Consider the following 22386-nt stretch of genomic DNA (forward strand, 5'->3'; position numbering starts at 1 on the left):
ATGGCGGAGGGGCGGCGGGGGGAGTGGGAGGGGATAGAACTGGATGAAGCTCTCACTGTTGTACTGACTTTGGAGGAGGTGCTGCTCATTGAGGTGACAACCCCTTTCTTGACTAGTGGTTTGAGTGCTGATGGGACATTCCATGGTTTCATACCATCCGAGATTGCGGGTCCCAGTGTTGGAGTGCAGCGAGGCACACCTGTGGGGAGGAGGGGAAGGAGAGCTGGACCGCGTTCTCCTGAAGTACAGGATCTAACAGATGTGGTTCAGATGATGTCATTGAGTGCGGAGAGCATTGCCCTTACCCGATCACTCCTGGACGCCATCAGTGGGGTGAGTAATGAGGTGGCGGGACCTTCGGGAGAAGTAACAGCAATGACACGAGAAATGGGAATGATATCCGGGACCATGAGTGAGGGAATAGTGGCCATGAGGGAGGGAATGTCAGAGTTAATGCAAATCACGTCATTGACCGTGAGGGAGGGAATGTCAGAGGTAGTACAAACCACGTCACTGACCATGAGGGAGCGAATGTTGCAGGTAGTGCAGACAGTTTTGACCAACATGAGGGAGGGAATGTTGCAGGTCATTGAGACACTGTCACGACGCCTGAGGGACAGCATGTTGGAGTTAGCTACTGCAATAAGGGAACACGCCCAGACCCCCGCGCCCATTGACAGAATCAACTGTCACTCCCACTTCAATCCCCACACCAGCCTCTGAAGTGCCTCAAGCCGGGCCCTCCAACTTGCCGCCTGGGCCCTCCAACTTGCCGCCTGACGCCGATACCCCCCCACCCCCACCCCTAACCCGAAAAGGTGCGCCGTACCCGAGACGTTAGAAAGAATAAGCTTGGTACCAAGTTCAGAAACACTTGCATGCTTTCCTGATCGTCATCTTCATCCACATCCTGCTCTTCCGTAATACTATCATCATGCACTGGACCCTCACGTGGATCTTCTGGTTCCACTACCAGCTCCTGCTGCCTCATGATGGCTAAGTTATGGAGCATGCAGCACACAACAGTGAAGTGACCGTCAATCTGAGGAGAGTATTGCAAGTGGCCTCCGGAATGGCCCAGGCATCGGAAACGCTGTTTCTATATGCCAATGGTCCTCTCAATGATGCTGCGTGTCGCAATGTGTGCCATGTTGTATTGACGGTCAGCTTCTGTCTATGTCACGCGTAGGGGCGTCATGAGCCAGGTGGTCAGGCCGTACTCTTTGTCTCCCAGTAGCCAGCTCTGCCCTTCTGGCTGCTGCTCAAACATGTCAGATATAATGCTGTCGCATAGGATGAACGCATCATGGGTGCTGCCAGGGTATCTCGCATCGACTGACATGATGCGCTGCATGTCGTCACACACGAGCTGCACATTGATGGAGTGGAAACCTTTTCTATTCCTGTACTGCTCGGAATCCTCCACAGGTGCTCGCAAGGCTATATGGGTACAATCAATACAGCCCTGTACCTTTGGGAAGCCGGCAATCCTGAAGAAGCCCGCAGCCCTCTCATGGATTGCTTGTGCGGTCATTGGGAAATTGATGAAGTCATTCCTCCGCGCGTACAGTGCAGCCGTGACCTGGTAAACGCAGGCATGTATTGCACGTTGAGAGATGGCGCACATATCTCCAGTTGTAGCCTGAAATGACCCCGAGTCATAGAAGGCAAGTGCAGCTGTTACCTTCACTTCAACAGACAAGGCAGTTGGCGTTCTGCTTCTGGACTGCAAATCTGCTCACAGCATATCACAGATCTCAACGACAACTTCTCTGTGGAAATACAGCCTTTTGACACAATCAGCCTCGCTCATGCCCAGGTACGAGTGCCTGGCTCGATATTGCCGACGTGGGTAAGGTCTCCTGCCCATCAGCCTACGGGATATGACTTTCCTGGTGCGGTGAGCTCTAATCAATTCTCTCCTATGCAGTGAATTGCTGGCGAACCATTGCATAATCCGTGGTGTTGACAATGCAGCACCCATTCTGCAAATTTAAGTTTCAAACTGGCGATCTGGCTGCCTCTCCCTGTCCTTGACCGAATGGCCTCAGTTTCCTTCGCAGCTCGAAGGCTGCTTGCTGTGTCTTCGGTTGCCATCGAGCCACTGACACCGCCCCTGTCTCCTACATGGAAGGAAAGCCTGCCTGAAGCACTGCAGCTTGAAGGCTGCTTGATGCTGCTGTTGTTGGGTTGCCGTCGAGTCACTGATGCCGCCCCTGTCTCCTACATGGAAGGCCTGCCTGTAGCACCGCAGCTCGAAGGCTGCTGCTGCTTCACACAGGTAGGAATATTCAATATTTTGTCTTTGCTTTCTGTATAATTTTTTAGTCAGGATGGCTCTTTATTTGTATAAGTATGACTGTTGAATGCTTGTAGAATTTAATTACTTCCCTTCCGGCCCCCCCCCCCACCCCCCCCACCTCGTTCCCTACGCCTGATTTGTAACCTACGCCTGATTTGTAAAGTGCAGGCAAGGTTTTTCTGAGCGTACAAAAATCTCCACTTACTCCATTCTAAGTTAGTTTGGAGTAAGTTTTCGCTGCCTAAACTTTCAAAACGGGCGTAAGTGGCCGGACATGCCCCCTTTTGGAAAAAAAAAATCTGTTCCAAAATGAAACTGTACTAACTGACTAGAACTGGAGCAAACTAAATGCCGAGAATTGCAATTTCTAAGATACTCCATTCTAAACCAGTTGCTCCAAAAAAATAGGAGCAACCCAGGCCGAAACTTGACCCCAATATTACGGAACAGTAAACATGTCCATGTGGAATAGTTGTCACTGAGCCCTCAGGCATCAGTAAAGTGTTCACGGATGAGCTGCTGGCGCAAGGCTTGAGCAATTGTTAAAGGGGCACGATGGCCTCCACTGCCGTCGTGCTCCAGCCTCAGGTACTTGCATGGCTTCCTTATCCTTGTCGTCTTCCTCCTCCTCCTCCTCCTGCATCTTCCACATCATTATCATCAGCCACTCTCACCGCAGGTGGGTCTTCCACTACCTCATGATGGCTAAGTTACGCAGTATGCAGCACACAACAGTGAACTGACCAACAATCTCAGGGGAGTATAGCAAGTAGCCCCTGGAATGGTCTAGGCATTGGAAACGCTGTTTCAATATGCCCTTGGTCCTCTCAATGATGCTGCACGTCGCAATGTGCAAAATGTTGTATTGACGGTCAGCTTCCGTCCGGGTTACGTGTCGGGGCATCATGAGCCAGGTGGGGAGGCCGTACCCTTTGTCTCCTAGTAGCCAGCTCTGCCCTTCTGGCTGCAGCTGCTGAAACATGGCAGATATATTGCTGTCATGTAGGATGAACGCATCATGGGTGCTGCCAGGGTATCTTGCATCGACTAACATGATATGGTGCATGTCGTCACACACGAGCTGCACATTAATGGAGTGGAAGCCTTTTCTGTTCCTATACATCTCGGAATCCTTCAAAGATACTTGCAAAGCGATGTGGGTACAATCAATGCAGCCCTGTACCTTTGGGAAACCAGCAATCCTGGAGAAACCCACAGCCTTGTCATGGATTACTTGGGCGGTCATGGGGAACTTTATGAAGTCATTCCTACGCGCATACAGTGCAGCCGTGACCTGGAGACATGTGTTGCATGTTGAGAGATGGCACACACATCCCCAGTTGTAGCTTGAAATGACCCGGAGGCATAGAATGAAAGTGCAGCTGTAACCTTCACTTCAACTGACAAAGCAATCCTCCTGATGCTTCTAGGTTGCAGGTCTGCTTTGACCAGCTCACAGATCTCACTTACAACTTCTTTGCGGAAACACAGCCTGCTGACACAGTCTGCATCACTCAGGTGGCGGTATGAATGCCTGTCTCGACATACCTGAGGTGGGTAAGGCCTCCTGCCCAGCACCCTACGGACTCTGATGTTCCTGATGCGATGAAGTTGAATCAATTGTCTCCTACCATGATGCAGAAGGCTCGCACAAGGTATGGCATTGTCAGTATTGCCCCCATACTTAAATTTAACCTTTGAAAGAAGCTCAAAACGGCAGGAAAACAGGACAAGTTTTCAGTTCTCTCTCTCCCCAAGGTCTGTATGGATGGCCCACATCCAAAGGTCTTGTGATTTATCCTCTCTTCCCCATCCTCCATTTACTAATTGGAGTCTTGTGACTTCTCTCTCCTCCCCCCCCTTAACTAATTGGAATATTATGACTTCCCCCCTTCTCTCTCTCTCCCCCCACTCCCCACTCATTGCAGTGCAGAAGGTACCTCGCTTCCCGGGCTCGAAGCCTTCCAATTGGTACCTCGCTCTCTCTCTCCCTCTCTTTCTCTCACTCCCCCCCCTACTGTGGCTTGTTTTGTAACCGAGCCCCGAGCCGCTGTGTCTGGGCGTAGGGCTGATTCTGCCGGCCAAAGCTACGACCCTTCAGCCCTGCTTTCGGTGGTGGTGTGTGAGTGAGTAAAAAAAAAATGAAAGAACTTCTGAAAATAACAAATTTACACTTCTATATAGACAGGTTAAAAAAAAGTTGATCTGTATTATTGATTTTGACAGTGTTCTTAACTCACTCCAAAACCCTTACAAGCTTATAGACATTACACTTCTCCTTCCTTAATGAAGAAGTTACTATAACAAACATCATACATAACTTAAATTTTTATACATAACAGGATATAGACATTTTTTTTTCCATATTTACAAATTTAACTTGCTTTCTATTTCGAAAAGGATACCTACACTCTCGAGCAGAACCATCCAAACATAGTGTCGATTTCACACTCATTCGAGGCTCATCCTGAGGAACGTTTTCCTCCACGGAATTTCCTTGATTTTCATTTGAACTCACTCAGACTTCAGGCTCTTTGTTTTCCTGACTCGGACTCAGACTTTCATTCTAATTCTCTCCTGGATTTGTCTCCAGTACATTGGATTTAGGATTTGCTACTGGTGTATCAAAGCTATCTGATGAGTCAGAAATAATTGAATCATTCCCACCTTCAACTCCTTCCATGTCTAGGTAAAATATGATCAAGATGAACAAACCTAACTTGTCCATTATCAAACATTTTTACCAAATATGTGCGAGGACCACATATTTTCACCACTCTTCCTAGTAACCACTTTAACCATTTATGGTGATGGTTCTTCACTCTCACCTTCTGATTTAATTTCACACTTCTCTATTTTACTCTACCTCTATCATGATTCTCTTTCTGTCTTAATTGTGTCTCTTCTACGGACTGTGCCAAATTTGGTTTTAACAACGAGAATCTGGTTTGTGGCTGTCGTTTGAGAAACAACTCTACTGGAGTTATACCAGTAGTTGTATGAGGAGTATTACGATATGTAATCAAAAAATTAGCCAATTTGTGATCCAATGACAACTATCGTTTCCTTGGATTTGGATCTAAAATTTGTTTTATGAGGGCACGTTTTACAATTTGTATAGTGCGCTCTGCTGCACTATTGGAGCAGGATGGTATGGTGGAACCTTGGTATGTTTCACACCATTTTTGCTCGTGAGTTGTGCAAATTCTTCTGAACGAAATTGTGGTCCATTATCCAAAACAATTTCTTCAGGGAGGCCAAATGAAGAAAATAATCTTCGTAAAATGTCCAATGTTTTACACATTGGGAACACTTCAACCCACTTCGAATGGCTATCAATCACAATGAACAATTGTTGTCCTTCTAACTCAGCAAAATCAATATGTAGCCACACCCTGGGAGGCCATTTCCATGGCTGTAATGGTACTGATGGTGGTTGCTTGCTTACTGATTGACATGTTGTACACTGACTCACGATGTACTCTATATCTTTATCAAGACCTGGCCATCATAAATAACTATGTGCAAAACTCTTGGTCAAGCACATTCCCAGGTGCTGGTCATGGAGGTCTCCTAATAATTTGGACCTGAATTTATTTGGTATAACCATTCTTGCACCCCACATGATACAATCTTTATCGACTGATAATTCATTCCTACGAATGAAGAATGGATGTGTATCTTTGTCTGTTACCTGGTTTGGCTATCCATTTGCAATATAATCATATGCCTTTGACATCACTGGGTCACATTTGGTTGCCCTACCAATCTCTTCAGCTGTGACTGGCAGTTCATCAATGTATTAAAAATAAAACTCTTTTTCCCTATCGGGTGCAGCTTGTGCTGAGGAAGGCAATCTAGACATTGCCTCAGCATTACTGTGATCAGCTGATTGTCTATATTCAATATCATATGTATATGCTGACAAAATTAAAGCCCATTTCTGCATTCGGGCTGCAGCTAATATTGGAACTGGGGGCTTTGGATGGAGGATTGCTGTTAGGGGCTTATGGTCCGTAAAGATGGTAAACTTACAACCATACAAGTATTTGTGAAACTTGTTGACCCCAAAAATGAATGCCAAAGCTTCCCTTTCAATTTGCGCATAATTACTCTCACTGGCACTGAGAGTGCATGAAGCAAAAGCAATTGGTCTCTCCTCCCCACTACGTGATACATGAGCGATCACTGCCCCAACTCCATACAGAGAGGCATCACATGCTAGCTTAATCTCCTTAGATATGTCATAGTGAGCTAACATGGTGCTCGCTACCAATTTGCTTTTACACTCCTGGAATGCTGTATCGCATTCTTTTGACCACTTCCAATGGACCTGTTTTTTCAAAAGTTCATTCAGTGGATGTAATACTGTAGCCAAATTTGGTAGGAACTTCGAAGTTCAGTGACATTCCTGGGAGTGGGTGCATTTCTGATTGCATCCAGTTTTTCCTTGGTTGGATGTAAACCATCTATGTCTACTCTGTACCCTAAGTACTCCGCTGAGTTTTTAAATAACACACTTATGAGCAGACACTCGTACTCTGTGCTTCTCTAGCCGTTTGAGGACTTCATTCAATATGTTATTATGAATTTGCCTATTTGGTGCTGAAATTAGTTTGTCATCCAAATAACATACTACCCCTTCAATACCTTGCAAAATCTGGTTCATCACCCCTTGGAATATGGCAGGGGCAGAAGACACTCCAAATGGTAGCCTATTAAATTGATATAGGCCTAGATGAGTATTTATTGTCAAACATGACTTGGACTCCTCATCTAGTTCAAGCTGTAAGTAGACATTCGTAAGATCCAGTTTTGAGAAGATCTGACCACCTGTCGGTGTTGTGAACAAATCTTCTATATTCGACAATGTATTGGGGACATTACCCTCTAGAACCTGGTTTACAGTTACTTTATAATCACCACACAATCTTACCTTACCATCGAACTTAGGTACAACAACAATGGGTGTAGCCCAATTACATCGATTTATCTTACAAATAATGTTCTCAGTCTCTAGTCTTTTGAGTTCTTGCTCAACTTTCTCCTTGAGTTCATATACTACGGAACGTGGCTTGTAGTAAACCGATCTAGCGTCCTTCTGTATCCTGACACTCGCCTTGAAGCCTTGGATCAGACTGCCCGTTTCGCAGAACACCTTCGAATACTTCTTGATAACCTCATCCGTTGATGAAAATCTCGCTTCCACGCAGAAAATCTCACTCCAATCCAGCTTCAGTGAGCTCAACCAATTTCTTCCGAGTAAGGCAGACTTGTCTCCTTTCACTACTATTAGAGGCAAGTTCTGAAATTGATCTTTATATTTCACCGGTACAGTGATACGACCTACCACAGGAATTTTCTCTCCCGAGTAGCCTCGCAGCTCTATCTTGGATTTCTCCAGTTGGAAATCACGCAATTTGTCAACGTACAGCGACTCCGGTACTACACTCACGGATGCACCCGTGTCGATTTCCATTGGTATCTTGAATCCCGCAACAGCTATTTGGATTTTGATACTTTCCAAATCGCTGTCTATTAACCTTGTGCTCCTGATGACGTATAACTCTTAACATCTCCTCGTCCTGTTGTTGTTCTTCCATGCTATGTAGTCTCTTGGGATTTCTACTCATAGCTTTGAATGCTGATTTACCCTTCAGTCGGCATGCCTTCGCAAGATGCCAAGTCTTTCTGCAGAAGAAACACTCTGCCTTCACGTATGGACAACTTTGAGCAATGTGTTGTCCCAGGCACCTATAGCACGACTTCGACGCTCTGTTACCATTGCCCGTTGCTGAAACCTTGGGGCCCAACTGCCAGAATTTCTAGTTTCTGAGACTTTGGGCCCCCACCGTCTTTTACTTTGAACCTGCAGATAATTTACCTCGGTTGACAGATGACCGTAATTATTATTTAATCTCGGGAATATTGTTCGGCCATGCCCGTCGACCTCGCTGTCTGACCAGTAATCTCAAAAGTCAAGTCATCCGTCGTCAATAACTTCCTTCTGATTGCATCATTTTTCACCCTACAAACAAAACGATCCCGTAATGCTCAGTTTTGAATGTTTCCAAAATTACAGTGCATCAATAGCATTTTAATGCGACGATGTAATCACTGATAATTTCATCAGTCTTTTGATTCCGAATCCCGAAACTATAGCTTTCAGCAATTTCTAACGGTTTAGGATTATAGTGCTGCTCCAGCTTCATTAAAATCTTTTTAAGCGTTGTGTCCATTGACTCGTCAGGCACAAGCAGATTTACCAGCCTTTCATACAATGCCGGACCTGCCTCCGATAAGAAGATTGCTCTCTTACGTTCCAACACAGCACGGCTCTGGACTGCATTGTCTGGAACTTCGATTATGTTATTTGCAGTGAGATACATTTCTAGCCGATTCACAAATGCTTTAAAATGTTCCCGGTCGTGTCTATATTCGCCTAAATGTCCCATTACACCTGCCATTTTAATCTCTAGCTGTTCACACCGTGTGCTGTATTTTACCTCGGATTTTTGTAACTTTTTCCAAAAACAGAAACTTCCAAAGTCTCTCTGTCGGCTGGCTGAATCCTTCACCAACAAAATTTAAGCTTTAAATCATCCGAAAAATCCCATCTCATCGACAAATTTGATATATTCACAGAGCACAGCACACACAGTTCCTAACATGGCAGGCAGCTCTGTCGGAAGCCTCCGGAACAGCCTGGTTCTGTTTATTATTAACTCTGCAGTTGCAGTACACAATACATCCACATCCACAGTGTGGAACTACAAACATTACAAGCTTACAGACATTACACCATCGGAGGTCACTGTATAATAATCAGGAGGCAGTTGTTTGAATTGCTGATCCAGGTAAGATCAGTTCATTCAGACCGGGGGTTGAACTTCTGATCCCTGGTCTGTATATCTTGGTACAAAATTAGTAGAACAGCAATATAAAATTTAATAAACTGTAAACAACTTTGGTTTTAAACAAATGTGATCTTAAACTTTTAACTTTACAACAGTGACTACACGCCAATAAGTACTTCATTGGCTGTGAAGCACTTTGAGATGTCCAGTGGTTGTGAAAGGTGCCATATAAATGCAAGTTTTTCTTTCTAGTTTTTAGTAAAATGTCTTTAATTCCAACAGGAATTCCAAGAGCCAGCTGTGGCTCAGTGGGTAAGGAGCAGTCTTGCCCCTAAGTCAGAAAGTTGTGGGTTCAAGTCCCACTCCAGAGATTTGAGCACAAAATCTAGGTTGACACTCCAGTGCAGTGCTGTCGGAGGTGCTGTCTTTCGGATGATATGTTAAACCGAAGCCTCAGTTTTTTATTTGGTCTTTGTTGGCTCCTGTTTTTTCTCCCGATGGTCGATGCTTGTTAAGCTATGGTTCCACCTGGCCAGCACCTTTCAGTACCTTGCTCAAATAGCCATTCTTCACTGGTGTGTCCAGCGAGTGAACCTGAACGATTGCTGACTAATTAAAACTGGGGGTTTATTCGCACCTGTGCATATGAAGAATTTTACTGCTCCTTTGCACGTGTTATAGTCCGAGCCATCTGGTAACTCTTGGCGATCTTAGTCTTTTATGTTGAAGATAGATCGCTGGCATCGCTGCACCTGTTGATCTCTGCGTCGATCGGCATTGTTACGTCAGAATATGGGGAGGCAGCTGGCCAGTAAGGCTCTGGGATTGTAGGGGTGGAGGAGGAAGGGATAGGAGAGGGCCAAAAATATGCTGTTTGGGGAAGTGAGGGAGGGAAAATTGCAAGAACCAGTTTTATGGGTGAGTTTGCGACATTTTGTGATTTAAAAAAATGTTTATTATGCAATAAATTTTACTTTTAGGCATTCATAATTGAGTAGGGGAGGAATTTTCATAGAATCGTAGAAAATTACAACACCGAAAAAGGCCATTCGGCCCATCATGTCCATGTCGGGCGAAAAAGAGTTTCCCAGGCTAATCCCACTTTCCGGCTCTTGGTCCGTAATCTTGTAGGTTACGGCACTTTAAGTGCACATCCAAGTACTTTTTAAATGTGATGAGGGTTTCTGCCACCCTTTCAGGCAGTGAGTTCCAGACCCCCACCACCCTCTGGGTGAAATTTATTTTCCTCATCTCCCCTCTAATCCTTCTACCAATTACCTTAAATCTATGCCCCCTGGTTCTTGCCCCTCTGCTAAGGGAAATAGGTCTATCTTATCCACTCTATCTAGGCCCTTCATAATTTTATGCACCTCAATTAAATCTCCCCTTAGTCTCCTCTGTTCCAAAGAAAACAAACCCAGCCTATCCAATCTTTCCTCATAGCTAAAATTTTCCAGTCCTGGCAACATCCGCATAAATCTCCTCTCCACCCTCTCTACTGCAAACACATCTTTCCTGTAACGGGTGACCAGAACTGTATGCAATACTCAAGCTGTGGCCTAACTAGTGTTGTACAGGTGTAGCGTTGAAAATCCGGAGTTCCAGAATCCGGAATGTTCCAGAATCCAGACTCCAGACCGATCGGAGGCAGGGTCGTCCGGAATCCATAAAATGTTCTGGAATCCGGACCCGCCGACCTCGGGGCCCCACCACTGCTCGACCTCGGGCCTCGCCTTGTCACCGCTGCCCTTATCTCGTCGCTGCTACCCTTACCTCGCCCCGCTCGCCGCTGCTGCCCTTACCGCGGTGCCTTCTCGCATGCCGGCACGAACAGATCCTCCTCAGTAGGGCCCTGCCCAAACAGCCTCTCCTCGGCGGGGCCCCGCCCGAACACCTCCTCCAGGGCCGGCCCCGCCCGAACTACTCCTCCGCGACGGGGCCCCTCCTGACGACCTACTCGACGGGACTGGCCGGCCTGAACAGCTCCTCGACGGGGACCCCGCCCCCCCTTTCTGACATTCCGAGATTTATGACGTCAGAAAGACGATCGAAAGTCGGGAAAAGCCCGGAATCCAGACGGTCTCGGTCCCGAGGGTTCCGAATTTTCGACGCTGCACCTGTATACAGTTCTAGCATAACTTCCCTGCTCTTATATACTATGCCTCGGCTAATAAAGGAAAGCATTCCGTATGCCTTTTTAACTACCTTATCGACTTGTCCTGCTACCTTTAAGGATCTGTGGACATATACTCCAAGGTCACTCTGTTCAAGCAGTTTCAATCAGTTAGAAGAAAAACAGAGACAGAATAAAGAAAATTGATAAGCACAAAACACACAAGAAGTTTTATCATAAAGCTTCCATTTACTCCCAATGAAGCATCTTGAATATGGCTCGTATTATCTATTGGCAAATAGCAACTTTTATACATCAAAACTGTGGCAGCTCACAAGGGATCAATTACAATTAAACTCGCCTATTCAAAGCAGAATAAAAACATCACGGTGCTTTTTTATTCAATCTTTACTTAAAAATATCTTTTCTGCCTTAGTTTTATTGCTATAATTATTAATCCTTGTTAAAAAAAATACAAAAATATCACACGTCAGTATTTCGCTCCATCCCCCAAAAAACATTATTTTGTAATGACTGCTTGTAGTCACTCTTCCAACTCCCAGAAACAATCTAGTTTATGATCTGCATTTAGACTAAAATACAACATTAAAACATGGATCTATCCTTAAGGTGCAGTACATTACTTCACTGGAATGTGACTAGCACAGAGAGGGGAGCGGGCAGGGACGTGGAGCTGAGCCCAGATCAGATTAGCAATGATCTTATTAAATGGCGGAACAGGCTTGAGCGGCCAAATGGCCTACTCCTGCTCCTATTTCTTATGTTCTTATGAGACTAAGTGTGATCTCAATAAACGCAACTTGACAAATTTTGGATTCCAGTATCTTTAATCTTAAATTTCAATTCTGATATTTCTTTTGCGTGCTGTATATAACTAACTCCAATACATTAGCTATTTGAAATACAGCAGCTAATTCCTGTTCTCACAATAAGACATACATATCTATTCCTCGGCATGTTCTTGTCCCACAGAACTTATTTCTTCCTATATTTTTCTCCCCTTGTCCACTCTTCCCACCTACACCCGCAACTCCTCCGACGCACTCTGTCACTTTAACAGTTTCCACTTTCCTGGCCCCAACCGTCTCCTTTTCACCATGGACGTCCAATCCCTCTACACTTCCATCCCCCACCAGGATGGTCTGAGGGTGCTCTGCTTCTTCCTCGAGCAGAGGCCCAACCAGTCCCCATCCCCCACCACCCTCCTCCGCCTGCCTGAACTTGTTCTCACATTGAACAACTTCTCCTTTAACTCCACTCACTTTCGCCAAATTAAAGGTGTTGCTATGGGAACCCACATGGGTCCTAGCTATGCCTACCTTTTCATGGGATATGTGGAACATTCTTTGATCCAGTCCTACTCTGGTCCCCTCCCTCACCTCTTTTTCCGAATGATTGATGACTGTATCAGTGCCGTTTCCTGCTCTCGCGCTGAATTAGAAAAGTTCATTCACTTTGTATTCAATTTCCACCCTTCCCTCACCTTCACCTGGTCCATTTCCGACTCATCCCTTCCCTTCCTTGACTTCTCTGTCTCCATTTCTGGGGATAGACTATCGACCAATATTCACTATAAGCCCACTGACTCCCAAAGTTACCTGGACTATACTTCCTCCCACCCGCATCCTGTAAGGACTCCATTTGATTCTTCCAATTTTTCCGTCTCCATCACATCTGCTCTGATGACACCACTTTTCACACTAGTGCCTCTGACATGTCTTCCTTTTTCCTCAACCGAGGATTCCCCTCCGCCGTGGCTAACATGGCCCTTGACTGTGTCCGTTCTATTTCCTGCACCTCTACTCTCACCCCTTCCTCTCAGAACCATGACAGGGTTCCCCTTGTCCTCACCTTTCACCCCACCAGTCTCCAGGTTCAACGGATCATCCTCTGCCATTTTCATCACCTCCAGCATGATCCCACCACCAATCACATCTTCCCCTCCCCTCCCCTCTCAGCATTCCGAAGGGACCGCTCCCTCCGTGACACCCTGGTCCATTCTGCAGTCACCCCCAGCTCCCCTTCCCTCGGCACCTTCCTGTACAAGCGCAGGAGATGCAACACCTGCCATTTTACCTCCTCCCTCCCCACTATCCAGGGCCCCAAACACTCCTTCCAGGTGAAATAGCGATTTACTTGTATTTCTTTCAATTTAGTATACTGTATTTGCTGCTCACGATGTGGTCTTCTCTACATTGGGGCGACCAGACGCAGATTGGGTGACCACTTTGTGGAACACCTCCGTTCAGTCCGTAAGTGTGACCCTGAGCTTCCGGTCGCCCGTCACTTTAATTCCCCGCTCCACTCCCACTCTGATATCTCTGTCCTCGGACTCCTACACTGTTCTAATGAAGCTCAATGCAAGCTCGAGGAACAGCACCTCATCTTTCGATTAGGCACTTTACAGCCTTCTGGACTCAACATCGAGTTCAACAATTTCAGACCATAACCTCTGCCCATCTTTGTCTCCCTTCTACACCACTCCCCCCACCCTGATCTTATGTAATTTTTTAATCTCTGTCTCTAATGGCAGCTGGTCATTATTCCGCCTTTCTTACCCTATCCAGATTAACCTTTTACTAACCTCTGCCATTACCATTTCAAGTCAGCCCATCATCCCTTTTGTCTCTCTAATCTCTCCTGTCTTCCATTCTATCACAGACCTTTCCTTTTGTTTTTTCTTCCCCTCCCCCTTTCAGTGTTCCTTAAGAATCTGTTCTTTTCGAACATTCGCCAGTTCTAATCGTCATCGACCCGAAACATTAACTCTGTTTTTCTCTCCACAGATGCTGCCTGACCCGCTGAGATTTCCAGCATTCTCTGTTTTTATTTCAGATTCCAGCCTCTGCAGTATTTTGCTTTTGTATACATATCTATTGTTAGCGCAGATTATTGTAAGTGAGAATCCTGGAGAAAATGGTTAAAGTCTATTGTGCATCACCAAACTTGAACAAATCGGCACACCCACAACTGTACAGCTTTCTGAGAAGGTGCAGGGAATTGCACTGTTTGGTCACCGATCCCAATATCTCCTTCTTTGGCTCGGTGTCCATTTTTGTCTGATTATGCTCCCGGGCAGCACCTTAGGACGTTCTACTAGATTAAAGGGGCTATATAAATGCAAATTGTTGTTGTTGTTGAGCATCTCAAAAGAGAAACCTTTTTCTGATTCGTCAATGAAATTGGCTTCCAGTCAGACACTTGTGACTGAGCCACAACTAACTTCTTTACTGAGTGTTGTGACAAGGGCTGACAGGGCGATGGCTCATTCTTTGGTTTGTGCAGTGATATTTGTGCGATGATGTAGAGAACCACATGTCATGTACACTGCTATGTACAAATTTATTTCCACACTGTCTTGGGCAGCAGCAAGGACAGATTCGAAGCATTACTCATATGTCACCATTTTGTTGCTGAGGTTATATTATAGTACGTATGATAAATTCTGCAGATTTGGCATGTGCTTGAGCCCAAGGCTAGACCCCTGATAGGGAGCAATTTTTATTAGGTGCTGGAGATCAGGGACATCAAAGAAGTTTTATTATTGATGAGCGTTCCTGTTTTAACCCACCGGCTATTATTGCTACCCATCTATATATCTTTCGCTTTCCTTTTAAAGTTCTTTAACATTTACATTTTGCAGAACCGAAAATAATGTTACAATCTCATCTTCCAAAACATTGAAAAATAGCACCAATGAGAAGATAGTAAACTACATTTAAGGAAAAAATCAACGATTTGGAGACTGGTCGTGGGAGTTCGAGCAGCAATTTGGAATGTGGGGGTGGCAGCAGTAACTCAGGGAGTGAGGAGACTTAACAACTAGGGAGAATGCAAGCTGCCATTCTTTAGTCGAGCCCAGAGAGTGAGTGGTATAAGGCTATTCAACATTGGGGAGGCATCACAGTCAAATCAAATCTTGTTCTCGCCCCCAATGAAGCGTACTTTAAACAGTGGGTTATTGGATCACAATTAAAAGTAGGAACTCTCACTGATCAGTTCTCCCCGCTACTCATAAAGGCCAACTGTTGTGCCCCACTGATAAAGATCAGATAACTGCGTACAAACCCACAAGTGAATCTGGACCCTCCGAGTCTGCATAGCTAGTCTCATGGGGCTAGCTGGAAACTGATTTCTAATGTGTGTGCTGCCAATTGTAAGAGTGCTAATGCTAATAATTCTATTTGCTTAATGTGTCTGTAAATGAAAACCTGCTTTTGCCATGTGCGCAGTGCAATGAAGTTGAAATGATTTCTTCTACCTTTGTTTCAGATGCAGTCCATTGAAGAGCCGGAGCCAAAAGGATTGTTTGAATGCAGGCTGTGTGGACTCAGAGCACCGTACAACTATCATGGACAGAAACCACCAAATGCACGCTCTATTGTGTTAGTGACTTTCGAGGTTTAGAATGGCGGGTCAAACACCGACAGATTGTACAGATTCCCACCATCTATTTTATAGAATCGTAGAAACTTACAGTGCAGAAGGGGAGCATATGGCCCATCGTGCCTGTGCTGGTTCTTTGAAAGAGCAGTCATGCTTAGTCTCCCATGTTTATATTTAAAGTACGCAGTGACTATTTAAACATGACGGCCTATATTTCCTCCACGTTTGCGCCCAGATACATTTGTAATCTGTGTGCAAACCAATTACATAGCTTAAAAGATGCCGGAATTTTGAGCGTATGTGGGTTACCCGTGTAACTACAATACACCCCAAGTCTTCTCGATCTTTTACGTCCGTCAATCAGACCTTCTGTCCGAACAGAATCTCCACCCACCAAACTGGGCACGCTCCCAGCTCTCAAATGCGAATAGCCTAAATGCGCTTGTTCGGGGAGTCTCTCAAGGTTTTCAGGCGCAGCCAGACACAAAATCATTTTCTGGTCCTTTAATTGCAATTTTTTGAGTGTTTAAAAAAAATGATCTTCACTGAAACCCCTGATTGTTTACCTTGATTTGTACTCATTTTAAGTTCATGTGTACTCTAATGAGATTGGGGCAATACTTGGGTGTATCTTGACATCGCAAAAATGAGAGCAACATTGGGCACATTTTCGGGTCTAACTTCTGGGTTGAGCCCAAGGAGGAAACTCTAGACCTACAGATATTTTTAAACCAGAATGATACCTGGCTGCAAGAGTTAAATTACGTGGGGAGATTACACAAACTAAGGTTGTATTCACTGGAATTTAGAAGGTTAAGGGTGATAGTTTTAATAGTTTTCAAGCTATTAAGGAGAACTGATGGGGTAGATAGAGAGAAACTATTTACACTGGTAGGGTGTTTAGGACTAGGGGACATAGCCTAAAAATTAGAGCCAGGTTTTTCAGGGGTGAAGTTAGGAAACACTTTGACACGTAAAGGGTGGTAGAAGTGTGGAACTTCCGCAAATGACAGTTAATGCTAGATCAATTGTTAATTTTAAATCTGAGATTGATGGATTTTTGTTGATCATTTTTCCATTAAAAGCCCTGCACCACTCATGATCTTGAAGCAGACTGCCAGGGAAAAGCCACTCCAGATTACCCTCAGAAATTTTCTGATAGGCAATTGGTTATGGAATGGAATTGCCTGGTGCCTGCCCCATTGGTGTGGGATGATGGCAGATACGCAAGTCAATTGCCCCCAAAAAATGACAAACTACTTTATTGAAAAGATGAGACAGATCACTGACCTGGTAGACTACACAACCTTTTACCATATTTGATGAGAAGTATCCCTTTATAGAATCACGCTATCTACATGCGTAAAGTGTGGGAGTTGCGTAACCATGCTGATTTGACAAAATAAATGTCAAAATCTTGGAGTTGATGATAACAGACCTTCAATATAGAGGGGTCCTTACCTTTCCTCCGTAACGTAATCAATGCTTTATTTTAAATCGGAAAATTACAACTTTCAGTAACATCTGATCAAAAGTTACTTTCAGTTCAGGACTGCTTTTGGTAATAGTTTTGTGTGTTCCTGTGGCCATCAGGCTTCTCACTTTCATTAACTTCATTGAGCATTTATTCTATAGAAACCTAGGGCTAGAACCTCCATTTTTTTTGCATGCTTAACGCTCACTTAACCACCATTTTACCGCTGAAATGACATATAACGCCCATATATTGCCCATTCTGGCACAAAATGGAAACTGACGGGCTTTTTTAGGAGACTTAGCGCCGAGCGTTATTTTCTCAATGGGCTTAATGCCGAGAAAAAATCCCACCGCCCGCCCATTGGGAAAATAACACTCGGCGATAAGTCTCCTTTTTGAGCGGAATCAGCAGAATGGGCGAATTCAACGCCCATAATATCGCCCAGCATTACTTTCTGCACGGAATTAATGGCGAGATTCAATATTAATGCCCGCCCACTGTTTTTTGTCGTAGAGCATATTTACCCAAACTAGCGGCCATGGAGATCGCCCATCTTCAATTTCACCACCTCGCACACATATCACCCACAATATCGCTTGCTCAAAAAAACACCCACAAAAAGTGGAACTAACTGAAATGAACACCAGCGCTGTGGCTGGCATTTGTTAAATCCCACTCTTACGTGAGGAGTTGATATCGGAAAGATTTGACTGAAAGAGCACTGATGTGAGTGACAACGCTGACACACTGCTGTGTGTGTGCAGCTCAGACACCAATGGCGCCTATCACCTTGGTGCCAGTTAAAGATTAAGTTGATTGATGTTAACTTGTATTTAACCCTTTCATGGTAAGGAATCACCAATGTAACGGTCCAGCTATCTGAGACATTGCGCAACAAGGTTATGTTCAATAACAAAAGTTTAATACCAACATTGATCTGAAATCATAAGTATCACAGCCAATAACACCCAACCCCCGCCCACACCCCACTTTTTCCACCATTGACATAAATCACATGTTCAACATGTCCAGCAACACAGAATACAAAGGCAAAGCAGGAGCATGGTCCCCAGCCCCCATACATTAAAACAAATTGCATACACCCAGATGGAGATATAACACAGCCATCACCTGCGCACATGCACCTCACTTTCCTTCCCCCCTCGCCTTCTCCCCATCTCTACCCCTTCCACTCCTCGCTCCATGGTGAAGAGCTCCTCAGGCGGTGCCTCACTGGGGGGATGAAGGCAGATGCGGTGGTTGCACGGGTACGGGAGCGTGGGGTGCCGAGGGGCCAACATTCTCTGATGCAGAAGCAGGATCTTGGTCCTTGCTCTCATCTGTCGTTCGCAGTGGTGGTGCGGAACCTAGGAGTGGAGTGCCGCGCTCTGGGACCAGTGGGAGGCCTGTGGCAGCAGTGTTCCTGGCTATCGCATCCAGGGACTCCGCCATGTGTGGAATGTACTCGATCATGGTGGCCAGGTGTCGGGATATGCCTCCCAATGCTTCAAGGATTTGCTCACCAATATCTGCAGTCCTCCTGGACAACTGTACCATATCTCCGCTGTCATGTTGCGCTCGTGGAACAGACCTGCAGTGTCCACGAGGCCTCCGCAGGGTCGGCACTCTCCTGGGGACAAATGGGGTGCCCTGTGGAAAGGTGCTTGAGGCCGGCACCTCCAGAGTGGAGGCGGGAATGACCGGAAGACCACTAGATGGCCTTGGGGTGGAATTGGTTCTGGAGCGTGGCGATGCAGGTTCTAAGAAGTCCGTGCTCTCATTTGTCGAGAACAGACCCAGGATTGATGGGCGACAATCGGATCTCCTCATCATTAGATGCGGTAGGATCATCTGCTGACTCCTGTCCCGTGCCCCCACCTTCTGGCCTCTGTGGTCTTGCTTGGGGCTGCACTGCTGGCTGAGCTGCAAGACACAAATGAGGTTATTAGAGGAGAAGGGGGTGCTAGGGTGACAAGGTGAGTCCAGCATATGCACGACAAAAGTACCACTGCTCTCAAAATCATCGCAGACATCACATTTCATGACCATCAACATATTGTGCATTGCAATGATTTTCATTAGGCCAGCATTATTTCTATGACACTTTTAGAAATCATCTATCATATATGATTGTTCTGATATGAGTTGGTGTGACATCTATTGACTTTACGTCACGCAATGGTGTAAGCTTTACTCACGTGGCATCACTTCAGGGTCTGCAGATGCATCCGTGGCTGTCCGGGGGTGCTTCCCCACGAGTGCTAGCACTCACTCCTCTATCTCTGTGATGTCGCTGGGGACTGGTGGCCCCCCTCTGCACGGACCTTGTCGACAATAGCTTCTTCTGTAAAAGATGACATGACGACATGGCATGAGATCATTGTGTGATATCATTGCTAGGTACTGTCACAGAGACTGATACAACATATAACCAACAGATGTAATCATGATTAATATGATTATTATCATTCTTTACCTAAAGACATACACCATGACCACAGGCTTTGAGTAAAACAGTCCCGGTAAAAGTGCAAGACCTCACATCTGCTGATAGTCACTCATAACTGTTACAAATCAAATTATATAAATACATAAGTACATGTAAATCAATGTAATACTCTTGCAGATCCCACAAAGTTGTTCCATCGTTTGCGGCATTGGTTTCCCTCACGCACCTCATTGGTCACCGACGAGACCACCTCTGATATCTCAGTCTATATCCTCTGGTAGGCCTTTGGGGTGGGCTTCTCATGCCCTCCCTGTGTCAAATGACCCCAGAGTGACTCGACCTCCTGTAGGAGGGAGGCATTTGCCTCATCCGAGAACCTCCTGGCTCTTTTGTGGCCTCTAATGTGTTCCTCTCCCACCTCACTGCTCTCTCCAGCATCAGTTTCCACAGCGTGCTGTGATGCCTCCTCCTCTCCCTCCATTATAGGACAAATTCGGCCAAATATGTGGCTGGGAATAGCTATTTTTTGTTTGCCTACTTGCTGTGAAGCTCTAAAGTCTCCCTCCTTCCTCCCAAAGCAGCCACACCACACCCAGACACGCCTTCAGTCCCTCTGAGCTCCCTCTCTCTCTCTCTCTTCTGTGCATGTCATGGTGATCCTTGACCTCCAGAATCGCGGTAATCGAGCGTTGCTATGTCGTTGCTACGGATGGCCACACTTTAAGGCAGAGGGTCAAAAAAATTTAACGCTACCGCCTTTTTGATATCACTCATGGTAACACCCATTTTCAAAAATATAAACTAGGTGTTTTGAGAATGGGTGAGAAGCCGGCGATCTGAAAACCCTTTTTTACCTCCCACGCCGGAAATAACGCCCATTTTTGGGTGATAAGCACAAAAGTGGAGGTTCTAGCCCCTAATGTTTCATTGCTTCATCTTGATTTTTCTGGACCCTCAAAAAAGATGGGAATCCAGATTACTCCCCCGGAAAGCTTTGTAGAAAGTGGTAGAATTTGTTCATCTGGATTGGATCCACACAAAGTACTCCTCTCAACCTTTCTTAGACCTGTGATAGTGGTCAATACATCTTCCTTCAGCTGCCTAGTTACCACCTTCTCTGCCTTGAAAGCCTAGAGAACATTAAATGAAAAAGAATGTGTTACTATTGAATAAACTGGGAATATGTTCTGTGCGTGGAGCACTTAGCCCATGAACTACATGAACACAATGTCAACCCTGATAAATATAAACTTGCGTGTAAACATTTTCTCTTTGTAGAATATTGTTTAAGTGACCTCAATACAAGAAAACGATAGCAGATTAGATTTGCTAAATGACAAGTTTTTCAAGCCCATTAAAGATAAAGGCTTTGGCATTAGCACCAGCTTGATGTGTAGAAGCTGAACCACTGTTGGAGAACAACATTGAAGTGACCTAGAATGGTGATTTCAGCAGGACCGAGTAGAGATTACCCATCCATTCCACAATATTTGTACAAATAGACATGCTTTTTTCCATAGATTGTTGGAGAAGTGCTATACCATGAATGATCCATTCACCTCTCAAAAAGACAAGTTTCTCATCCTTGGCTCACACTGTAGCCTGTGCAACAGTGCCGTGTGTGTTGGGCAGGTGAGTATGTCACATCATTGCTTATTTATCAGTAATTTAGGAAGCAAAACCACTCCATTGCATTGCATTCCATTACCTGCATTGCCTTTTTGTGTACTGCCTTGCCCTGTTCTGTCAAAGAGCCTTCCCCATCCTTAGCTTGCCCTTGCTGCCACTTCGTCACTTTGCTTTAGAATCCCTTACATTGCATTGCTCACCTCTCCCGTTCTCTTCCTTGTCTGTTTACCCTATTCTGTATTTTCGTGTCCTTCCTACTGCTCGCTGACCTGACCGTACCTTCCGCTACCTTTACTTGCTTGTTGTCCCCGAAGGTGTTTTGCGTAGCCTTCCCCTTCCTCAGCTTGCCTTGTCTTGGTTTGGGCTCGCAAGCCTCCTTCTTTGTCCATTCCTGCTCTCCTTGAGACCAGACATTTGACCAATCACATACCTCTGGTTCTCAAAATCTTAATTTTAACTGCTTTTGTCTGTTGCATTGTAAAGTATGAATTAGAATCTGAACAAGAGCTCAGAAGAATGCAAATGGGTGGCATATGGTACTGAGGCAAGGACCAAGAGTGGGAGGGAGTTTGCAATATAATTTTGAAAAAGCTAAATGCCACAAAGAGAGTAGGAGACAGTTGTGATAGAGGGTGTGTGGGCGAGGGGTGTGGGATCACAAGCACACCCACTCTTTGGAAAACCATCTTTTTTCTGAACTTACTGCTTTTCTCCCTCTCTGCAATACTTTCATAATCCTTTTAGGAATGTAGCCTTTTCTATACAAAGCGATTCTGCATTCCCTGTGTAAAGGAGCACCTGGATGAATTTCCTGGAGAGATTCAGCTGGACCTACAGAAGAAGCAGCTTCAGCAAAACCCTCAGGGCTCCAGTTGAACACAGCACAGAATCAGTTTTAAGAAGAAAACGTGGGAGTCAAACATTCACAATAACCTGGACCTTCGAGAGGGCATTTATTTTTCTAAAAATGAAGTAAAAGTCAATAGTTTATTCCAAATGAACTCTGCCATTTCTGTTGGAAACACTTGCTGTAAAAGTCCAGCAAATTTACTCCATGTAACAAGCAATATTTTGGCATCATCTGCATGAAGCATGTTTTAAATGGTTTCAAGTAAACTACATTGGAAAAATAAAGTAGCCTTAAGAAAAAAA

At 45.2% G+C, this 22386-nt stretch overlaps 1 protein-coding gene across 1 annotated transcript; it reads left to right on the forward strand.

Annotated features, from left to right (window-relative positions):
• Positions 1-46: 46 nt before the first annotated feature.
• Positions 47-22386, forward strand: cdpf1 (cysteine rich DPF motif domain containing 1). The gene is made up of 4 exons (XM_070900613.1): positions 47-333; positions 15566-15678; positions 21126-21237; positions 21979-22386. The coding sequence occupies exons 1-4, from the start codon at positions 271-273 to the stop codon at positions 22108-22110; spliced, it is 420 nt and encodes a 139-aa protein (XP_070756714.1). The 5' UTR covers positions 47-270; the 3' UTR covers positions 22111-22386.

The sequence above is a fragment of the Pristiophorus japonicus genome, chromosome 15 (assembly GCF_044704955.1).
Source record: "Pristiophorus japonicus isolate sPriJap1 chromosome 15, sPriJap1.hap1, whole genome shotgun sequence".
Taxonomy (NCBI): Eukaryota; Metazoa; Chordata; class Chondrichthyes; family Pristiophoridae; genus Pristiophorus; species Pristiophorus japonicus.